This window comes from Chiloscyllium punctatum, chromosome 15 (genome assembly GCF_047496795.1).
Source record: "Chiloscyllium punctatum isolate Juve2018m chromosome 15, sChiPun1.3, whole genome shotgun sequence".
Taxonomy (NCBI): domain Eukaryota; kingdom Metazoa; phylum Chordata; class Chondrichthyes; order Orectolobiformes; family Hemiscylliidae; genus Chiloscyllium; species Chiloscyllium punctatum.
In genome coordinates this window covers 42,855,941-42,874,959 of record NC_092753.1, presented here as the reverse complement: position 1 = coordinate 42,874,959, position 19,019 = coordinate 42,855,941, and the positions used below count along the sequence as shown (strand labels likewise).

Here is a 19,019-nt window from a genome sequence, read left to right as displayed (position 1 = left end):
TGGAGTCTATGGATCGGGAGGTTGGCTTCCGTGATGGACTGGGCTATACAAAAAACCTTCTATAGTTTCTGACAGTCCTGGGTGGAGCAGTTGCTGTACCAGGCTGTTATGCATTATAATAGTATGCTTTCTATGGTGCATCTGTAAAAGTTGGTGAGGGACCTTATGAACATGCCCTATATTATAAGCCAGTCTCCTGGCTTGCTGTGTTCTTCAAGCCTCCTCCTTGTCTACCTATTTTCTAAACTGCCTGAGGAAGAAGAGGCACTGTACCTTCTCCACCATTGCATCTACATGGTAAGTCTAGGACAAGTTGTCAGTTACTGCCACTCCGAGAAACTTAATGCTTTCGACACTCTTCACCTCAGCTCCGTTAATGCAGATGGGGACATGTCCTCCTCCTTCCTTCCCGCAGTCAATGGAATAATTATTCCTTTGTACGAACATGCCTCTGAAACGGGTGGGACGTGAACCGGTGAGAGATAGGGACACTATCTCCGCCCCCTTTTAAAACCGAATTGCCCAACTTCACCCTTTGGCTGCTCGTTCTGCGGCTCCTGGGTGTGAAGAGGCTGCAGTGCCAGAGGGGGCGCCTGTTCCGGAGCCGTGGACGGAAGGCCATCTTGGACACGGCCTGGTGTCGTTGGCGCTGGGAGGGTTGCATCATTCTGGGAGCGGCGGTTGGCGGGCGGCTCGGCTCGGGAGGCCCAGAGCAGGATGACGGGAGACGATGCCGGTGTCACCGTAGGCCAACCGCACCTGGCGAAGCAGGATCTCGGCTCCTTGGTGAGTGCTCGGGCTGGGGGTGGGGGGAGAGAGGGACTGGTCCCGGGGCTGGGGCTCACTCGCAGCCTCCCGGATCGGCACATGGAGACACACGCGGGCCTAGAGGATCCCTGTAGAAAGGGAGTGCGCAGGGGTCGGTGGACAGGAACAGACTCTGCCTGGCCTGCCTGCCTGCCTGCTGAAGCTGCACCGGCCAGACAAGCCTCGCCTCGCATCGGATCGGCTCTGGCCTGTACAATTTTCGGCCCGATTCCCCCCTCCCCAAGGCTTCCGTTCCTGCATAAAGCCCGCTGGCGTTATTTGTGAACCCGAAACCAGATTTCTCAATATTTCTGGCGAGGGATGAGACGTGATTTTTTTTGAGGCGGGAGGTTACGTGGAGAGAAATGGGGCCAGTCTCTTCTCGGGCTTGGTCTCTGCACACATGGAGTGACAATGTGGTATCCGGTCCTCCTCCTCCTCCATCATCCAGCCTCTTGAAATGTTTCTCTTTAGTTAAGAAGGGAGGGTGATTAAGCAAGAACCGGGGAGCAGTTACAGAGACGCCGCTCAGCCCGTCCTGTGGCTGAAACAAACTAGCCCTCCCATTCTCATCTCACATTCCAGCGCTACATCTGTAATTTTGCAGTTTACAGCAGAAGCGGTGTCTTTTAAGTTAGTTGAGGGTTGTTGCCTCAGCCACCAAACCGGACAGAGAATTCTGGAAACCCAGCGCCCTCCAAGTGAAAGCGCCCTCCAATTCTCATATCCCCTTTCATCTCTCTATCTTACAGGTTATTGACCTCTCCACTTGGGGAGTCAGATCTGCCTTGTCAACGCTACCCCATCATTTTTTAAACAACACTTAAATCACCACTCAAACCACTTCTGTTTTGAGGAAAATTACCTTTCGCTATCAGCGTTAAAAATCTCTCAACACCAGGTCATAGTCCAACATGTTTATTTGGAAGCACTAGCTTTTCCGGTGCTGCCTCTCCATCAGTGATTTTTAACTTTGTCCACCCCAGTCCAACACTGGTACCTCCAAATCATTTCTCTATCAAGTCTTCCCTCAAAGTTGCAATTTCAAGGCCTGGCAGTGTTCTTGTAAAATCTTCAGTTCCCATGAGAAAATTCTTGTGCGGTGATGAGAAATGTAGACAAAAGTCCACTGTTGCCAAACCAGAGTCTTATATAATTTAGTATTACGTCCCTGTTTTGGACTTCATACAATGAAGGAAGGAATTCTATTTACTATCTTTAACACTTTGCCAACCTATTCTGCTACCTTCAGAGGTCTGTGGGCACAGATTCCCTGGTCTTCTATTCCTCTATCCTCTCTGTGCTCTCCTTTGCTTTGCTTGCCTTCCTCAAATGCATAACTTCTTTCTTCTCTGGATTGAATTCCATTGTTGCTTTTCTGCTCACTTAACCAAAAGATATGTATCACCCAGCAGTTATCCTCTTCATTTCTGCAACAATTTTGTGTTTTCTGCAAATTTTCTATTCGTGCCTCCCACAAGAGCAGAGACATTAGGTGGGTTTGGCAGAACAATTGGAGAAAACAGTTAAATGTTTTTTCTCATGGAGGTACAGCATACAAAAGCAAAAATGTTATTCCAAACCTCTGTCAGCAAAAATGCACCAAATGAAGACAGCACAATAAAGTGGATCATTTGTTGCCTGTTCAGCGTCCTTTGTGCTTGAATTGAATCCAAGAAAACAAATCAACAGGATTGCTTCAGCTGGAGTAGTTATGTTCTATATGTCACACTTTGAAAGATCTCTTTGCATTGGAGGATGTAGATAAGAGGTAGCTAAAATGGCATCAGGATCAGAGTTTTCTTTTTGTATGATGATACTGAAGAAGCTGTGCTGTCCATTGAGCAAAGGTAGCAGAAGACTTTGAGGGGGGTTTTCTAAATCATGAAATGTTTTGATAGAGTAAAGCAGTAGAATTATAGCTGAAGGCGGAAACATAGGTAACCACAGGATATGAGATTGAACTGATTGTTTTCTAAAAAGAAACGATGACCTTGAACATTAAGTTATAATCTGGAACATACTACCGGGTATGGTGGTGGAAGCAGCTTTAACAGCAGTTTTCTAAAAGAGAATTGGATAGAAACATTCAAAGGGGAACATAATGAGGATTGAAGAGAGAGCAGTGGGGTGGAGCTGATGGCCAGCTATACCAAAGAGTTGGTTCAGGTATGATAGGTTGACTGGCGTTCGATGCTGTAAAATTCTCAGTTATACATTTGTCCAACATTTGCGACATCAGATATTGAGTCTGCAGGGCAATTCATATGCTGTGAATTGACATTTGAATGGTCAGTGAATGCTGTTGGTGTTTGTTTTCGCAGTATAAAAGGAGATTGACATATTGATGGAATCAGCAGTTGCCAAGTATTGAACCAGCTCCATAGTTCAGATCTTTCTTTTAAACTCTGTGAAGGAATGTTCTTACACAGTCAGTTGTGTAAGCTAGATTGGTTGATGTCAAGTGATTAGTTAATTTTTGTAGAATGAAGTATCAATATAGTGAAAAATGATGGTAAATTTAGGATCTAATAGAATGGCAGAACAAACTTGAGGGTCAGTGGCCCACGTCTTTCCCTCTGTTATTCTGATGTTGCATCAGGGGTTTTTGTTTGGTTTTGAAAACTTTCATGATATTCCCTGGATAAGCTTAGAAAGCATCTGCTCACTTGTGAATTTTCTAAAACCCTTTTTAACATCATGTTATTTGGCAAACTGCATTTTAAATGCAGTATTAATTTTGAATTAATAAATATTTTGTATATTGTGCCCATGTTAATTTCAGATTTAGTAAGGTTACCTCTAATTCTAATATCTTAAGATCTCTACTGGAACAATAATCCTGCTAACGTGAAATAAATTTGCATTTTTAGTACATCATACACATCATTTTAATAGACTAGGTTTATAAAGAAGATGTCAAGTATTAGATTTAGAAAATAATAAACAAATGTTTGACAATTGTACTTAAAAACACAGAAAATTAGAGTTTATTTTGGAAAACTGAGGGATTCAGAGAAGAGATTCAGGAAGTAACAGCTGGATGAGTGAAAGGTGGTCCACAAATGATGAAGCAGAATGAGTGGATAACAAAATAAATCTGTGTCGGAGGTTGAAAACAAGACTCAAGTGATCTCCAGTATTAAGTAGTCAAAGACAGTGAAGTCTGGTAGAATTTAAAACTGAGATGGAATTATATGCATAAATCCTCAGATTCATTGAGTAAAACAATTATCATATAAGAAAACTACTTCTTTATGTTTTCACTTGCAACTTGTTATATTTTGCGTTCAGAGAGATTTTGTCTCGTACTTGCCATCATATGTTGGTTTTGGCTAGGTTATGGGGGAAAAAAACAATTTTATATGTTTGCTATTTTCAAGTTAACAGTGGAAAGAGGACAGTGTCTAATAATGAAATAAAAACAAAATGTTGACATTTCGGGTACATTTGTTTTGCAGAACTGGAAGGTGTTACAGATAAATTAGAAAAGGGGGTATAAGAAAAGAATATGCAAAATGAATATAATGAGTTGGATGGTGATTAGGAAAACAGACAATAGTTAATTGTCAAAAGATAATCATTTCAGATGAGGCATATTGAATAATATATAAGTCCCAAAGGATGTAAGAAAATCATGATTTGCTCACTGCATGCATGGGGGGCTGATAGAAGCATGGAAGTTACCATGTAGCTCATTCTGCTGATTATGTCTTTTAACCTGCTTCTGCTGTCCTGCAAATTGAATTGTGCTGCATTTTGTAGGTGGGATCAGGAATTCCTATCCAGAATGTCTACATGTTGTAACATACATGACATCCTTGCTCATGAGCAGACATGACTTCCTGTATGCTGCTGGAATGAACTTGTTTACTTCCAGACCCAAAATCTGATCAAAGACCCGAGTGGCTGTGGTGGTTAGGAAAGGAAAGGTGGAAGGGATAGAGCCTGTTCATTTCTTTTCTGCTGGCATCATTATGTATGAAGTGATGTTTTTGTAACATTTTCTAATAATTTTATCAGTTTTATCATGTGCATTTTACTTTTATACAATATTACAGGATTTTTCAGGAAATTGACTATTTCTCAAAATAAAGGCAATGCCTAAAATGTTCTGACAATGTTCAAATTAAGGTTAATGACTATTGCTTTTAGGCTGATACAAGCAGCTGTCCTTATTGAATAATGATGATCATGGTTGGAGAGAGAGAGAATATGAAAACCTGAAATTCTGGAAAGTGCCAATTAAAAGTGGGCAGGTTAGCATTTAGTTGCAGACCAAACTGCCAGTGGTATAATGGTTGGAGATTCCCATTCTAAATACCAATTCACCACCTGGGAGCACTAATTTCCTTATCTTGTTTTGCAGTTAGCTATGGGAATAGAAAAATAGATCTGGTACCAAATCCAAATAGGTACCAAATTAGACTAAAAGGATGCAGATGCTCAGGATTTGGTGCTTTTTCTGAATTTGTGAATGCACTGAGTTTTCTATGTTTAGCAAGCTATTTTGGGGAGAATTCACTAAACTAAGAACTGCAGATTCTGGAAATCTGAATCAAAAACAAATTGTTGGAGAACCTCAGCCTGTCTAGCATTATTTTTGGAGAGCAAGCAGAATTGACATTTTGGGTCCAGTGACCCTCTTTCAGAGAGGCTCCAAGGCTCTGCCTTCTCTCCACAGATGCCACCAGATCTGCAGTTCTTCAGTAATTTGTGTATAATTGTTTGGAAGATGGATGACTACAAGAAAGTGGCTGTCCACCACCAACAGTGATTTGGGATTGGTTTACAGGCATGTATGAATGCTATTGGGAGACTGTTAAAACTTAGTTTTGTGAGGCTGTACTTATGAAAGTTGTATTACAATAGAGCTCAGGTCTATTTGGAGGCAGTATTAATCAAATTGATGGAAGGCAAAGTGGTATACAAAGTTAGCTCTCAAGCTTTCACATTAAAATTCAAGGTCTGAATATCTGACTCTGAAATGAGAACTGGTGTTAAGGCATCACTACCTGGTGGATAAAGACAAATAAAGAACTTAGGCTTTATTGTTAGGCCTTGAAAGTAGAAATCCATTCATTTCATTGGTGTCAAATCAGACAAATCGATGTTAGTCCATGTAAGATACTGGATGTGATCAAAAGCTTGTTCAAAGAGATGGGCAATGATAAGGAGAGGGAAGCAGAAAGATTTAGGCAAGCAATTCTGGGATACAGGCCTCAGATAATTGGAGGCACTTCCAAGTTTTAGAGTGAATGGAGTATGGAGTGTATAACTCTTACAATAGAAGAACGTGGATATCTCAGCAGCCTGTCAAATTGATATGGCATTGCAAAGGTGATTTCATGGCTAATATGGATTCCTGTCTTTTGTAATTTACATTAATAAGTATCTTCATATGACTTTAATTTGTAATCCAGTGACCATCTATATGTAACAACAACTGCAGATGCTGTAAATCAGAAACAAAAACTGAAGTTTCTGGAAAAGCTCAGCAGGTCTGGCAGCACCTGTGAAGAAAAATCAAAGTTAACGTTTTGTGTCTGGTGACCAAGGCTCATGGGACCCGAAACATTAACTTCCATTTATCTTCACAGATGTTGCCAGACCTGCTGAGGTTGTTGGAAGCACTGTTGCCTTGCTGAAATAACTTGTCTCAGATTTAGAGAAAAGATGCAGCACCTTTTTGTAGGATGTTTTAGTTGGAAATGAACCATCTGTGAGTTGGTCATTATTTAGTACAGAATCACCAAACTTGGCAACAGTTATACTGCAGCTGCAGGTTACAACATTGAGTCCCAAATTGGAATTTGTTTTGCCTGAAGGGAGGGGTTAATTTGTAATATGTTTTACTAATTCTGACTGAGGCATGGAGTGGGATTGATTATTGTTTAAATTAGAAGGAAAATGATGGCGATGGTGGAAATCTGGAATGACAAGTGTTTGAAATACTCAGCACATGTAACAGCATCCAAGGAGAGAGAAACAGCTAATGTTTCAGGTTGAATGACTTTAGAATTGAAGGAAATGTCCGTAATATACTGTTGGAAGGAAAAGGTAGGAAAAACAGGAGGAAAAATTTGGGGTGCGTTACAGGGTTAGAGAGATTAAATAAAAAGATATCATGGAACAAAAGGCAATGAGAGGAACAATTGTGACAAAAGAAAAACTTTTTCTTTTCTATGGATTGATGACCGGCTTTGGCCAAAAGTAAAATATGAAATATTTACGTTTCTGATCCGATGCATTTTTTTCAACAGGATGTTAGTAAATTAACGCCTCTCTCTCCTGAAGTTATCAGCAGGCAAGCTACGATCAATATAGGTGAGTTATCTTTCTCTGTTACATAGTCATTGAGATGTACAGCATAAAAACAGACTCTTTGTATCTTGTCCATGCTGACCAGATATCCTAAATTAATCTAGTCCCATTTGCCAGCACTTGGCCCATAACCCTCTAAATCCTTCTTATTCATATACCCATCCAGATGACTTTTAAATGTTGTCATTGTCCCAGCCTCCTACACTTGCTGTGGCAGCTCATTCCATACATGCACTACCTTTTGCTTGAAAATGTTGTCCCTTAACTCCCTTTTAAATCTTTCCCCTCTCACCCCAACCTTATGCTGTCTAGTTCTGGATTCTTCCCCATCCCAGAGAAAATACCTTGTCTATTTACCCTATCCATGCGCCTCAAGATTTGATAAATCTCAATAAGGACACACACACACCACCTCCCCCCCAAGCCTCTGACGCTCCAGGACTAACAGCTCCAGATATTCAGCCTCTCCTTATAGTTCAAATGCTCCTACCCTGGCAACATCCTTGTAAGTCTTTTCTGAGCCCTTTCAAGTTTAACAACATCCTTTCTATACGAGGGAGACCAAAATTCCACACAATATTATAAAAGTGGTCTATCCAATGTCCTGTACAGCTGCAACATGACGTCCCAATTCCTATACTCAGTGCACTGACCGGTAAAGGCAAGCATACTGAATGCCTCCTTCACAATTCTGTCTGGCTGAGACTCCGCTTTCAAGGAACTATGAACCGGCACTTCAAGGTCTCTTTGTTCAGCAACACTCCCCAGAACCTTACCATTAAGTGTATAAGTTCTGCTCAGATTTGCTTTTCCAAAATGCAGTACCTTGCATTTATCTAAATTAAACTCCACCTGTCACTCCTCAGCCTATTGACCCTTCTGATATAAGATCCCATTGTAATGTGAGGTAACCTGCTTTGCTGTCCACTACACCTCCAATTTTGGTGTCATCTGCAAACTTACTCATTGTACATGCTATGTTCACATCCAAATCATTTATTTGAATGATAAAAAGTAGTAGACCAGCACCAATCCTTGTGGCATTCCACTGGTCACAGGCCTCCAGTCTCTGGAAAGCAAACTTCCACCACCACCTTCTGTCTTCTACCTTTGAGCCAGTTCTGTATCCAAAATGGCTCTTTCTCTCATTATTCCATGAGATCTAACATTGCTAGCCAGTCTCCCATGGAGAACCTTGTTGAACACTACTGAAGTCAATATAGATCCCGTCCATTATAGATCTACCCTCATCAATCCTCTTTGTTACTACTTCAGAAAACTCTATCAAGTTTGAGAGACATGATTTCCCACGCACAAAGCCTTTTTGACTATCCTGGAACAGTCCTTGCCAATCCAAATACATGTAAATCTTGTCCCTCAGGACTCCCTCCAAAAACTTGCCCAACAGCAATGTCAGGCTCACTGGTCTATAGTCCCCAGGCTTTTCCTTACCACCTTTCTTAAATAGTGGCACCACATTAGTCAACCTCCAGTCTTCTGGCACCTCCCCTATGACTATCAATTCCAACACTCAGGAGGCTACGCACCATTCTGATTTCTCATTATCTGCCACAGAAACATCTATCTGTGCTTCTCAATAGAGAGTTCCCTATCACAATCAATTGCTTGGAACCTGACGTACCCCTAGTTATATTGGAGCCTGTCTAGGTACTAGAAACTGTTCATGTTATATCCCCCCTGAGAGTCCATCACCACCTACATTTTCCAAGACAGGATACTCGTTTGAGATGGAGATAATCACAGCAGACCACCTCCCTCTCTCTGTCTCACCTTTCCTGGTGGTAACCCATCTACCTGACTATATCAATGGCTTTTCTCCCTATAACTGCTGTGCTTCCCATCCTCCAGTCCCTGTAACTTCCTCATTGCCTCTAACTGCAACTCCAGCCGATCCATGTGATCTGATAGGATTCGCAACCAAACACACGTAATGCAGATATAACCATCAGTAACTTGGAAATTCTTCCTAATCTCTCTCATCTGACAGGAAAAGCACATTTCTCTAGTAAAGGCCATCTTTGCACTTTAACAACCTATAGCCCCAGAAAATAGTAGTCTTACTGCTCTAGGTTAATTTAGTACCTAGTTTTATATTTTAAAATTTTAATCAAAAGACAGATCTCAAAAAAACATACAACCATCAATGTTTGTTTTCTACTGGAGATGGATGCCTACTTTTAATGCAACATGTTGGAGCCATGGACATTTTAAAAACAAAAGATATTAAGAATATTTTCTGATAATTGAATTTATCAATTATTTTACATGAAAGCCAGTTTTTTTATAATTCTGTCTAGTCACAAGTACTTGCATTTGCTGTTCCCTTAAATGTAAATCATTAAAATGTTCAGAATGAGAAGTAGAATTATTGTCATGTGTACTCAAGTTACAAAAGAACACGAGTACAATGAAAAGTGTACAGTGTCGCCAACAAATGGTGCCGTGTTAAAAGTAAGTAAAGCTAAAAAGATAGACAATACAATCTTTCTGTGAGGGCTACCATGTGGTCTGACCAGGTCCACCAGTTCCCGATCAGTAGCCATCTTTGCTCCGGCCTTACTGACTGCTGTCCCTGCCCTGCTCCAGGTTGCTGGCTGAAAAGTGCAAAATAAAAGGGGAAAAAAAAAGAAAAATAATGGATGGAATGGATGAGTTCCAACTGGAGCATCGTACTCCATTGCCATCTTGGACTCCAAAGGTTCTGCAGTTTTGAGGGTTTGTTGTGAAAATGTTACGTTGAATTGACTTATGTTACAACTTACGTTGAAAACTTTCAAAAGACATGTTTGTTACTTTCTCTTGTTCGTTATCTTGTTCATGATTATTCCCTTTTTCCATGTGGGCTTGTGTCCTCTAAGTCAATTGGGCAACTTGTGCTCTACTGAGAGTCTCTACCAAATCTCATTTCCACCAGCAAAATTTAATACTTTAATTCTGGGCACTATTTGAACACTAATAGATAACCATAATCCCATTTGACAATTTCATAAGTTTTGGGAAATTGTGATAAACATTTTAATGAAAAAGTTTTAAATGTGTAGTATTAAAGCTTAGTCAAATACCATGGTACATGTTTAAATGAAGGATCCCTTATAACGGCACAAAATAAAATGAAGGCTAATCATTGATTTTATTTTGATTAGCTGGTTGAAGATTCGCCTTTTGTGTACTTTTGTATGAATTGCATATATTTGCAGTAGACAACCTGAAATGATAAATGTCATAACTCTTGTAATTGAAATCTATAAATACCTGTTCAGTTGTAAGCAGCTGAAATATTTTCAGAGTTGCTGCAAGAAACAGAGGGTGGGCTTCTTGTGCTGTGGTAGCGTTGGTTGGGCCAAGAGACCTGGGTTCAAGTCTCACCTGCTTCAGAAGTCATAGACACATGCGACACAAAAACAGACCCTTTGGCTAAATCAGTCTAAGCCAAACATAATCTCAAACTAAACAAGTCTCACCTGCCTGCTGCTTCCTTATATCCCTCCAATTCTTTCATATTCATGTAGTTGTCCAAATGTCTTTTAAACATTGAAATTGTGCCCACATTCACCAATTCCTCAGTAATTTCATGTGCAGAGCACTTTGTGTAAAAGAAAAGTCCTTCATGTATTTTAGAAATTTCTCTCCTCACCTTTTAAAGTGTGCCCTCTAGTCTTGACATCCCCCATCTTCAGGAAAAGACACCTCCCATTAAACCTATCTATAGTCCTCATGATTTTGTAAACCTGCATAAGGTCACCTCGCAACCTCCTACGCTCTAGTGAAAAAAGACCCAGCCTGGCAGCCTGTCTTTATAACTCAAACCTTCCGTATATGGCACCATCCTGATAAATCTCTTCTGAACCCCCTCCAACTTAATAATATCCTTTCTCTAAGTGGGCAACCAGAACTGGATGCAGTACTCCAGAAGAGGCCTAACCAATGTCCTGTACAATCTCAACATGCCTTATATAATAACATCTCTGAACATTTGATTAGAAAAATAGATTAAGTAAAAAAAGAAACAAAATTTAGAGAGGCTAACTAGTTGGCAACAAGTGAGCAGTGAAGCCCATTATCCTATTATAATTCTGTGCTCTAAGAATTTTGAAGTGAATCAGGAAAAGGAGATAATTGTTGTTAATTCAGAAACATGCAAGATCATAAATATTGTGAATATTTGGCAAAAGTGAATTGTAATATGTGCTGATAGTATGAGTGTCTGAATAACGTGTCACTGGGGCAACTTTAAGCAGTAAAAGAAATGTTTGCTATAAGTTGCTTTTCTGCTTTGCTGCACTGCATTGTTCTCTGATTAATTCAAAAGGTAACTTCAAGAATGCCAGAAGAGTATATAATGATGTAGGTGCCCTGTCCTACCCACGAAAAGAAGTTACTCTGATTAACATAGGCTTTAAATGTGTGAATTTTTACATTATTTGGTATTTGAAAGCTTTAAAAGTTTATTTTATGATTTTGTTTAAAGAAATTGCATGCTGCTTTAGAAGTAAATTGCTCTTTGATTCTCAGTTAATTAAAAAATAAGGCAGAATTTGTTTTTGACTGGGGTTTAGTTCAGATTTTGAGGCATGTTCTGTCCAGTAACAGTGTCAAGTATTTAAACATAACTTGTTTTCTCTTAGGCACAATTGGTCATGTAGCCCATGGCAAGTCCACTGTAGTTAAAGCTATTTCTGGTGTTCAGACTGTCCGATTTAAAAATGAACTGGAAAGAAATATTACTATCAAGCTCGGATATGCCAATGCAAAGGTAAAAGAAACCTCAAGATTGAAGGGTGGTGCGTAATTCAGACTTCATAATTTATGGCGACTTTAAGTTGTATGTGGTTTTTAACTTGCACTTTTATTTGTGCTATGACATTGTCAAGATCATTGCTTCCTAATTTAGTATTTCTAAGATTTTAAGTTAAACTATTAACATCTAAAAATAAACTATATACTTCAAATGTAGTGGTTCTGTGTTTATGTAACTATTAAATAGATGGTGGAAATACTGTATTATGAGTACATAGTGAGGCATTCAGGGTAGCTTGAAACTGGTCATTGTGCATTTTGAATTACAAAGGTGACATATTTGATGGAATGTTTGAAAAAAAAGGTCTTGTTGAAAGATTTTATGAAAGGTATCCAGCTCCTTGTGAGCCAGACCAAAGGAGAACCATTTAAGCAATTCATAGCTTTGTTGTGTTTCAATTTAATCCAGTATTTTATTTTTTAGTTGTCTTTTGTGATACTTCAACATTTTCTATATTGATTTAGTTTTAACTTTTCAGGTTTACAAACTTGATGATCCTAGTTGTCCGAGGCCTGACTGTTACAGGTCGTGTGGTAGCAGTACACCAGATGAGTTCCCTTCAGATATCCCTGGAACCAAAGGAAATTTTAAGCTAGTCAGGTTGGTGCAATGTAAATGCAAGTTATTGAGATTTACCCCATTAATGAGAATTATTTTGGAGACATTTTAGGGATTTCAGTTTTTTTTTTAGTTTGCATTCACTATCATGTCACAACAGTTTATTTTACTGGTTAGTGTAACTCTGAGATGAAGTCCAAAAATCCTTTATTTCAATTCTTGCTCCTACTTTGTAGTATGCTTTGGAATTTTCTGTCTATTTATTGATTCGTTCATTCATACTTAGGACGTTATTGGTTAGGCCAGTGGTTATTGCTTATTCCTAATAGTCAAGGTAGTGGCTCACTGTCATTTTGAATCATTAAAGTCCATGTGATGTAGATATACCCACAGTGCTGTTAGTGAGGGAGTTCCAGGATTTTGAATCAATCAGTCAAAGCTGATTTAGCTGTAAGCCTGTATGGCAAGTGACTTGAACGAGCTTGCAAGATGTGATGTTCTCATGCAGCAACATGTTTTTCTTGCTGAGGATTATTTAACATTTTCACACAAGAGGCCACATTTGGATTCTCTTCCCACCCCCCCCCAAGAATTCGATGAGCACATTTCAGGAAACGAAGTTTTGATACAATATCAAACGTGAATTAGGTCCCAAACCCTGGTCACCAGTAAAGGGACCAGGATCAAGCTATGTAATTGGGATTAACTAACTACCTTGTGATTGGTTCTAATGGCCTCAGCAAAATTCATTCATCCTTTCACTCCCTCATGCACACTGTTCCTCACTCTCCCTGTCTCTTGCTATCAGCTTGGGAAGGCTCCCAATCTCACTTTGTCCTTGGAATGGGATAGGGAGCGGTTTCTCTGACACACGACTCCATCCTGATTGTGTAGGAAAAAACGAGGACTGCAGATGCTGGAGATCAGAGTCAGAGTGTGGTGCTGGAAAAGCACAGCTGGTTAGGCAGCATCCGAGGAGCAGGAGAGTTGACGTTTTGGGCATAAGCTCTTTATCAGGAATGCCATTAATGGGAGCCTTGTCTTCTCTTCCCTTTCGACCCAGACTGAGGAGTGCATTGTTTACAGTCCTACCTTCCCATGTCATGCTGACATTGTGCTTTCTAGGGCCCTGGCTGGGTGAGACTACTACCTCTGTTGTTTTCTGTTTCTCCAATCCCAGTCTTTGTCTCCTGTATGTGTGGCCAACACAGGAACAAAACCGCTTGTAATTAAGGAATATCTGCTTTCAGATTTCATGTGTCCATTTGTCAGTATTTCGATCATTAGTTCTATGAGATGTTTGGAGATACATTGTTTGCTGGATTCTGGCACCTGAGTCATTTTTTGTAAGAGCCAGTTCTGGATGATTTAAGTTCCTAGGTTTGGAAGGTGCTTTGAAGGTGCTGTGAGCTGCTGCACTGTATCTTGTAGGTGGTATTCATCATTTTCACTGTGCGTTGATGGTGGACAATCAAGCAGGCTGCTTTGAGTGTTATAGTGTTGAGCTGATTGTCTGCTGGGGGGCTACATTCCTCCAGGCAAAGATCAGTCCCAACACAATCCTGACTCCTATCTTGTTGGTTGTGGAGTGAGGAGGTGATTTACCCACCACTGAATTCATGTTGTACTCTTGTAGTTGTACAACTTCTACTGTACTGCTGTATTCATACTATTTTATATGGCTGGTCCCTATCAGTTTCTGGTTGGCGGTAACCCCAGGATGATGATAATTTGATGGGGAGTGTTCGCAGATGGTCATGGCGTTGGATGTCAAGAGATTGATTTGGAGATGGTCCTTGTTTAGTCCATGGGTGACTTGGTCCAAGCCGGAATGTTGTCAAGTTCTGGCTACACTTGCTAAACAGACGACTACAGGATCTGAGGAGTCATGAATAGTACTAAACAGAAGTGCAATCATCAGTATCATCTTCAATTATGCTCTTATGCAGGAGAGAAGGTTTATGAAATGTTAACTTTTTTTTCACTCCTGGGCATGGGGTTGCTAGGCCAGTATTTATTGCCCATCCTTAATTGTTCAGAGCGCAGTTGAGAGTTAACCGCATTACTGTGGGTCTGGAGTCATATATAGGTCAGACCAAGTAAAGACAGCAGATTTCCTTCCATGAAGGACATGGGTGAACCAGGTGGGCTTGTATGAGAATTGATATTCATTATGTGGTCACCTGTTTTTATTCCCATTTAACTGAATTCTAAGTTTGCCACCTGTCTTGAAGTGGGATTTGAGTCTGTTACACTAGAGCATTGACCTGGACTTCTGGATTGCTAGTCCAGTGGCATTACTGCTATGCCACCTCTCCCTGTATAAGTCCCATATTGTAGTACTGTTGATACTTCGCATCATTTTGCTGATGATGAGTAGGCCAGTGTGCTGAAATTGACAGTTGAATTTATTTATTATTTTTGTAGAGAGGATGTGCTTGGTTCACAGTTAGGCTAATTCTGGAACGCATGTTATCAGGTTTGCTGAAATGTTGTCAGTGTTTGCAGTATCCAATGCCTTCACCTATTTCTTGATATCACATGGAATGGACTGAATTGGCTGAAGACTGGCCTCCCTTTTGCTTGGGCCTTCATGGCGAGACTAAGCTGCATCGGCATTCTGCACTTCTGCCAGAAGATTCTTGCAAATGCATACCCTTGTCTTTTGCACTGATATGTTGTGCTGCCCCATTGTTTGAAGGTTAGGTATGTATGGGGCTTCCTGCTCCAGTTAGTTGCTTCATTGCCGCACACCATTCACAATAGGATGTGGTAGGATTGTACAGCTAAGATCTGACATGTTGGTTGTAGGGTCACTCACCTCTATCCATGGCATTGCTTCAATGTTAGCTATTCAAGCAGTCCAGTGTTATTACTTCCCTAGGTTAAAAATTTCTTTTTAGGTATTAAATAAAAATCGAAAGAACCGCAGATACTATAAATCAGAAACACAAGCTCAGCAGATCTGGTAGCATCTGGAGAGAAATCAGATTTTAAGTTTCGGGTCTCTTGACCCTTTCTCAGAACCGATGGTAGCTAGGAAAATGTCAGTTCATAATGATAAATGGGAATAGAGCCCAAAGAGAGAGAAAACCCGTTTGGCCGGCAAAGGAGTGGATAATGATCTGGCTTGGAGGGTGAATAGCTACTAATGAGCACTGTTAGTGCCTTACAATGGGTTGTGTGGAATAACAGATTGTGATAACAAGGTCTGGTGTGCAGAGGTAGGGGCAAGGACGTGGGAGAGTTCAAGCCCAAAGGTATTGCACTTGATATTGAAGCTGGAGGGCTGCAGGGTCCCCAAACAGAAAATGGGGTGCCATTCTTCAAGTTTGCACTGAACTTCGCTGGAGCGCTGCAGCAACACTGAGGTCAAGATATTGACCAGGGGCCAGGATGGTGTGTTGAGGTGGCACTTCTTCCCTCTTGTTGATTTCCTTTATTGCAGCAAATTCTGTTCAACCATTAGCTCCATTCTTGTCTTTCTTTTGTTTCTGGTCCCCCAGTGATCAAATTTTAAAATACTTCTCATCTTGTTTAAATTCTGTAATGATTTTGTCTCTTTTATCTCGGACTGATAACTGGCTCACTGCATTCAGACTCTACAAGTGCTAGGCAAAGACCATTTCTAATGCTAGAATCTAACCATCTCTCCTCGATTTTCTAATGCCACTAACCTTGCTGAATCTTCCATCATCAACTCCCTGCATCTCACCATTGACCAGGAGGGTAACTGGATCAGCCAAATAAATATTGTGCATATGAGGGGATGGACATTGGACAGCATGTACCTTGCCTCCTAACCTCACCATGACGGCTGTCAATCATGTACACAACATTGCCAAAGGCTCCACTTTTCTGGCTGATTGCAGCTTCAACAGCACTGAACTCAACAGCATCTTGGACAAATGAGGGCATTTGGTTTGGGGGTTGGGTATCAGAATAAAAAGAAAGTCTTGCTTGGTTAAAGCAGAGACGATGACTAACGACCTGATGTAATTTTCTCAACTAGCAAGAGTTGATAGTCAAAGCTGTAATGACCCTCTGTAGATTCAAATCTCCTTTTGTAATCATTTTCTTATTTAACAATTGTTAATAGTCATCTACTGCCTTGATGATACTTAAGCCCTTCTGTCTTCGCATTGGAAAGCTGTAATACAATTGTCTTGTAGAGCCCATAAGAGAAATGGCTGAAAACATTCTAAGCAAGAGAGACAAACCAAAATTTTCACACGGTGGTTATCTATATGTGTTTGATAAATGTAGCAAAATGTAGAAATTCGTTTTTATAATGAAAAGGTTAAAATTAATGAATAAAAAAAATTAGATTTATTTCTTACAATGCAATAAAAATGAATTTCTTATGGGCTCTTCAAGACATTTTTTAATTTCTGCACTGGCGCCAAAACAACTCAGCACCAAAGTAATGAGTGCCAAAACAGTTTTGAGCAAAAACGGCGGGGCCAAATGATCGGCGCCAAAAGGGCGGTGCCAGATAGTCCTATTCCATTGGTTTGTACCCCATTTGTTACCTTGAACCTTTACTCCTTTGACCACTGTCCTATAGTGGCAGCAGTTCATGTTGTGTACAAGATTTACTGCAGCAGCTCACTAAGGCTGTTTCAAAAACACATTTCAAATCTGACTTCTGCAAATTATTCTAGAACAAGGGATCTAAACCTTTTCCAATGACAACCCATTTCAAGCTGGGGGAGGAAATGACGGACCTGCTAGATTAACTGGTGGATCTAGAAGGCTGTGAGGGGTAGGAGGAGTTTTATTCTTTCAAAAGCAGTCAAAGCTTGCTGCTTCCACTACTGCACAACAAAGGGCACAGGTTGAGTTACTTAGACTGCAAAAAATACAAGGATTTAAAGTTGTTTCTAACTTGCTTACTTGGTCAAAGCTCGAGTTGTTAATGCCTTGGAGCTCTAAACCACATAAATTCAGATTGTGATCAAGTGAGGTTGCAGCCCCCATTTTGCAAAGCCCTGATCTCAAAGAACAAGGTTAACAGTGGTGTGAAAGCAACAATGCCTGCAAATCTCATGCCATCCTAATTTGGAAATTTATTGCTGTACATTACTGTCGCTGGTTTAAATCCTGGAACTCTTTCCTTTACGCACTATAGATGTCCCTATATCTCACGGTCTCTATTGGTTCAAAAGCTGCAAGCCATCACTAACTCAAGTGTCATTAGGGTTGGTAATGTCTCATGATCTAACAATAATTGTTTGTATATGTTTTTTAGCACCTTGTGATGTTTCTGTTCATTAAAAATAATTAATACATGGAAGTTGTTATTTTTGATGAAAATAAATTTTGGACTTTACCACTGACACTAGAGTTCTGGTGATGCAATTTTTAAATAGTTGGCAAATTTGAGACTGCTTGTGATTTTCTTTCAATCTTGATTTTTAGATGTTTCCAAAGTTTATAACTATATTGGGTATATTTTTAACTTTCAAGACTAAACATACAAACGTTTCTGTATTTTCAAATGGCTACTTCATGTTGTCCTCCATTGTGTTCTGACTTGTGTATAAATCAACTTGCGAGCAGCCCCACTGTTCACATCCTGGAGATGTGGTATACTTAGTTTTGTTTGTTCTATTGTAGGCACGTTTCTTTTGTGGATTGCCCAGGGCACGACATCTTGATGGCTACTATGTTGAACGGAGCTGCTGTCATGGATGCAGCTTTGCTTCTGATAGGTAATTGGGATGTTGACAGTAGGTGTGGATTTGCACTATTATCCACGGACTGTTGTTCTTAATTTCATGACCGTGTTAATTGCTTCTGTACTTTACTCTTGATACAAGATTTCTTAAACCAATCCTTATGATCCAAGGAATCCTGAAAGAAGCTTTCTCAGGTTATTTCTGAAATCTTACCACAATAGTTCTTAAATTTTTCTTGTGTAAATTGGCAAGTGTGAATAAGAATGTCTGGGTTACGGTGCCCGAGCAGAAACTGATAGGTACAGGATTTGGCTATGAAGGTGGCTCAACCGTGATCTTGGGTTCATGTCGCACTACATGTGACTCCACCATGCTGTTCTGTATCCGTAAAATCTTCCATACTGTCCTGTTTTGACACCATCACCTTGATAAATTGTGATCTCTACCTTAATTAGTTTGTACAGTTTTGAATTATTTATTACTTTGGTTAGACCCTTGGCATACGACTTTTATACTTGTTATTCCAGTCATTTGGTTTGTCTCCAGCACCGCCTTATTTTTAACTTTTTGTAATTATCTCTCTGCCCCATTTAATCGGATTATAGGTCGTCCCTTCACTTATTCAGCTCTTGACACTTTACTCACACTGACCTTTGATCACTTGCAGACACCTTATTATTCAACATTCCACTCACTACTTGTATGATCTTTTGATCTCTCTGCTGATAAATTCTGTGTCTGTGTGCTTCTCTCTCACTTCCCCTGACCAAGGAGCTCTACTCCAATTGCTTGTGATTTCAAATAAACCTGTTGGACTGTAACCTGGTATC

At 40.1% G+C, this 19,019-nt stretch overlaps 1 protein-coding gene across 1 annotated transcript in view; it reads left to right on the top strand.

Annotated features, from left to right (window-relative positions):
- The first annotated feature begins 623 nt into the window (after positions 1–623).
- eif2s3 (eukaryotic translation initiation factor 2, subunit 3 gamma) overlaps positions 624–19,019 on the top strand; it is a 34,481-nt gene continuing 16,085 nt past the window's right edge. The window contains exons 1-5 of the mRNA XM_072585039.1: positions 624–786; positions 7,071–7,134; positions 11,778–11,905; positions 12,429–12,550; positions 18,128–18,222. Coding sequence (XP_072441140.1) covers positions 718–786; positions 7,071–7,134; positions 11,778–11,905; positions 12,429–12,550; positions 18,128–18,222 — 478 coding nt within the window. The 5' untranslated portion in view covers positions 624–717. The remainder of the gene's footprint in view (positions 787–7,070; positions 7,135–11,777; positions 11,906–12,428; positions 12,551–18,127; positions 18,223–19,019) is intronic.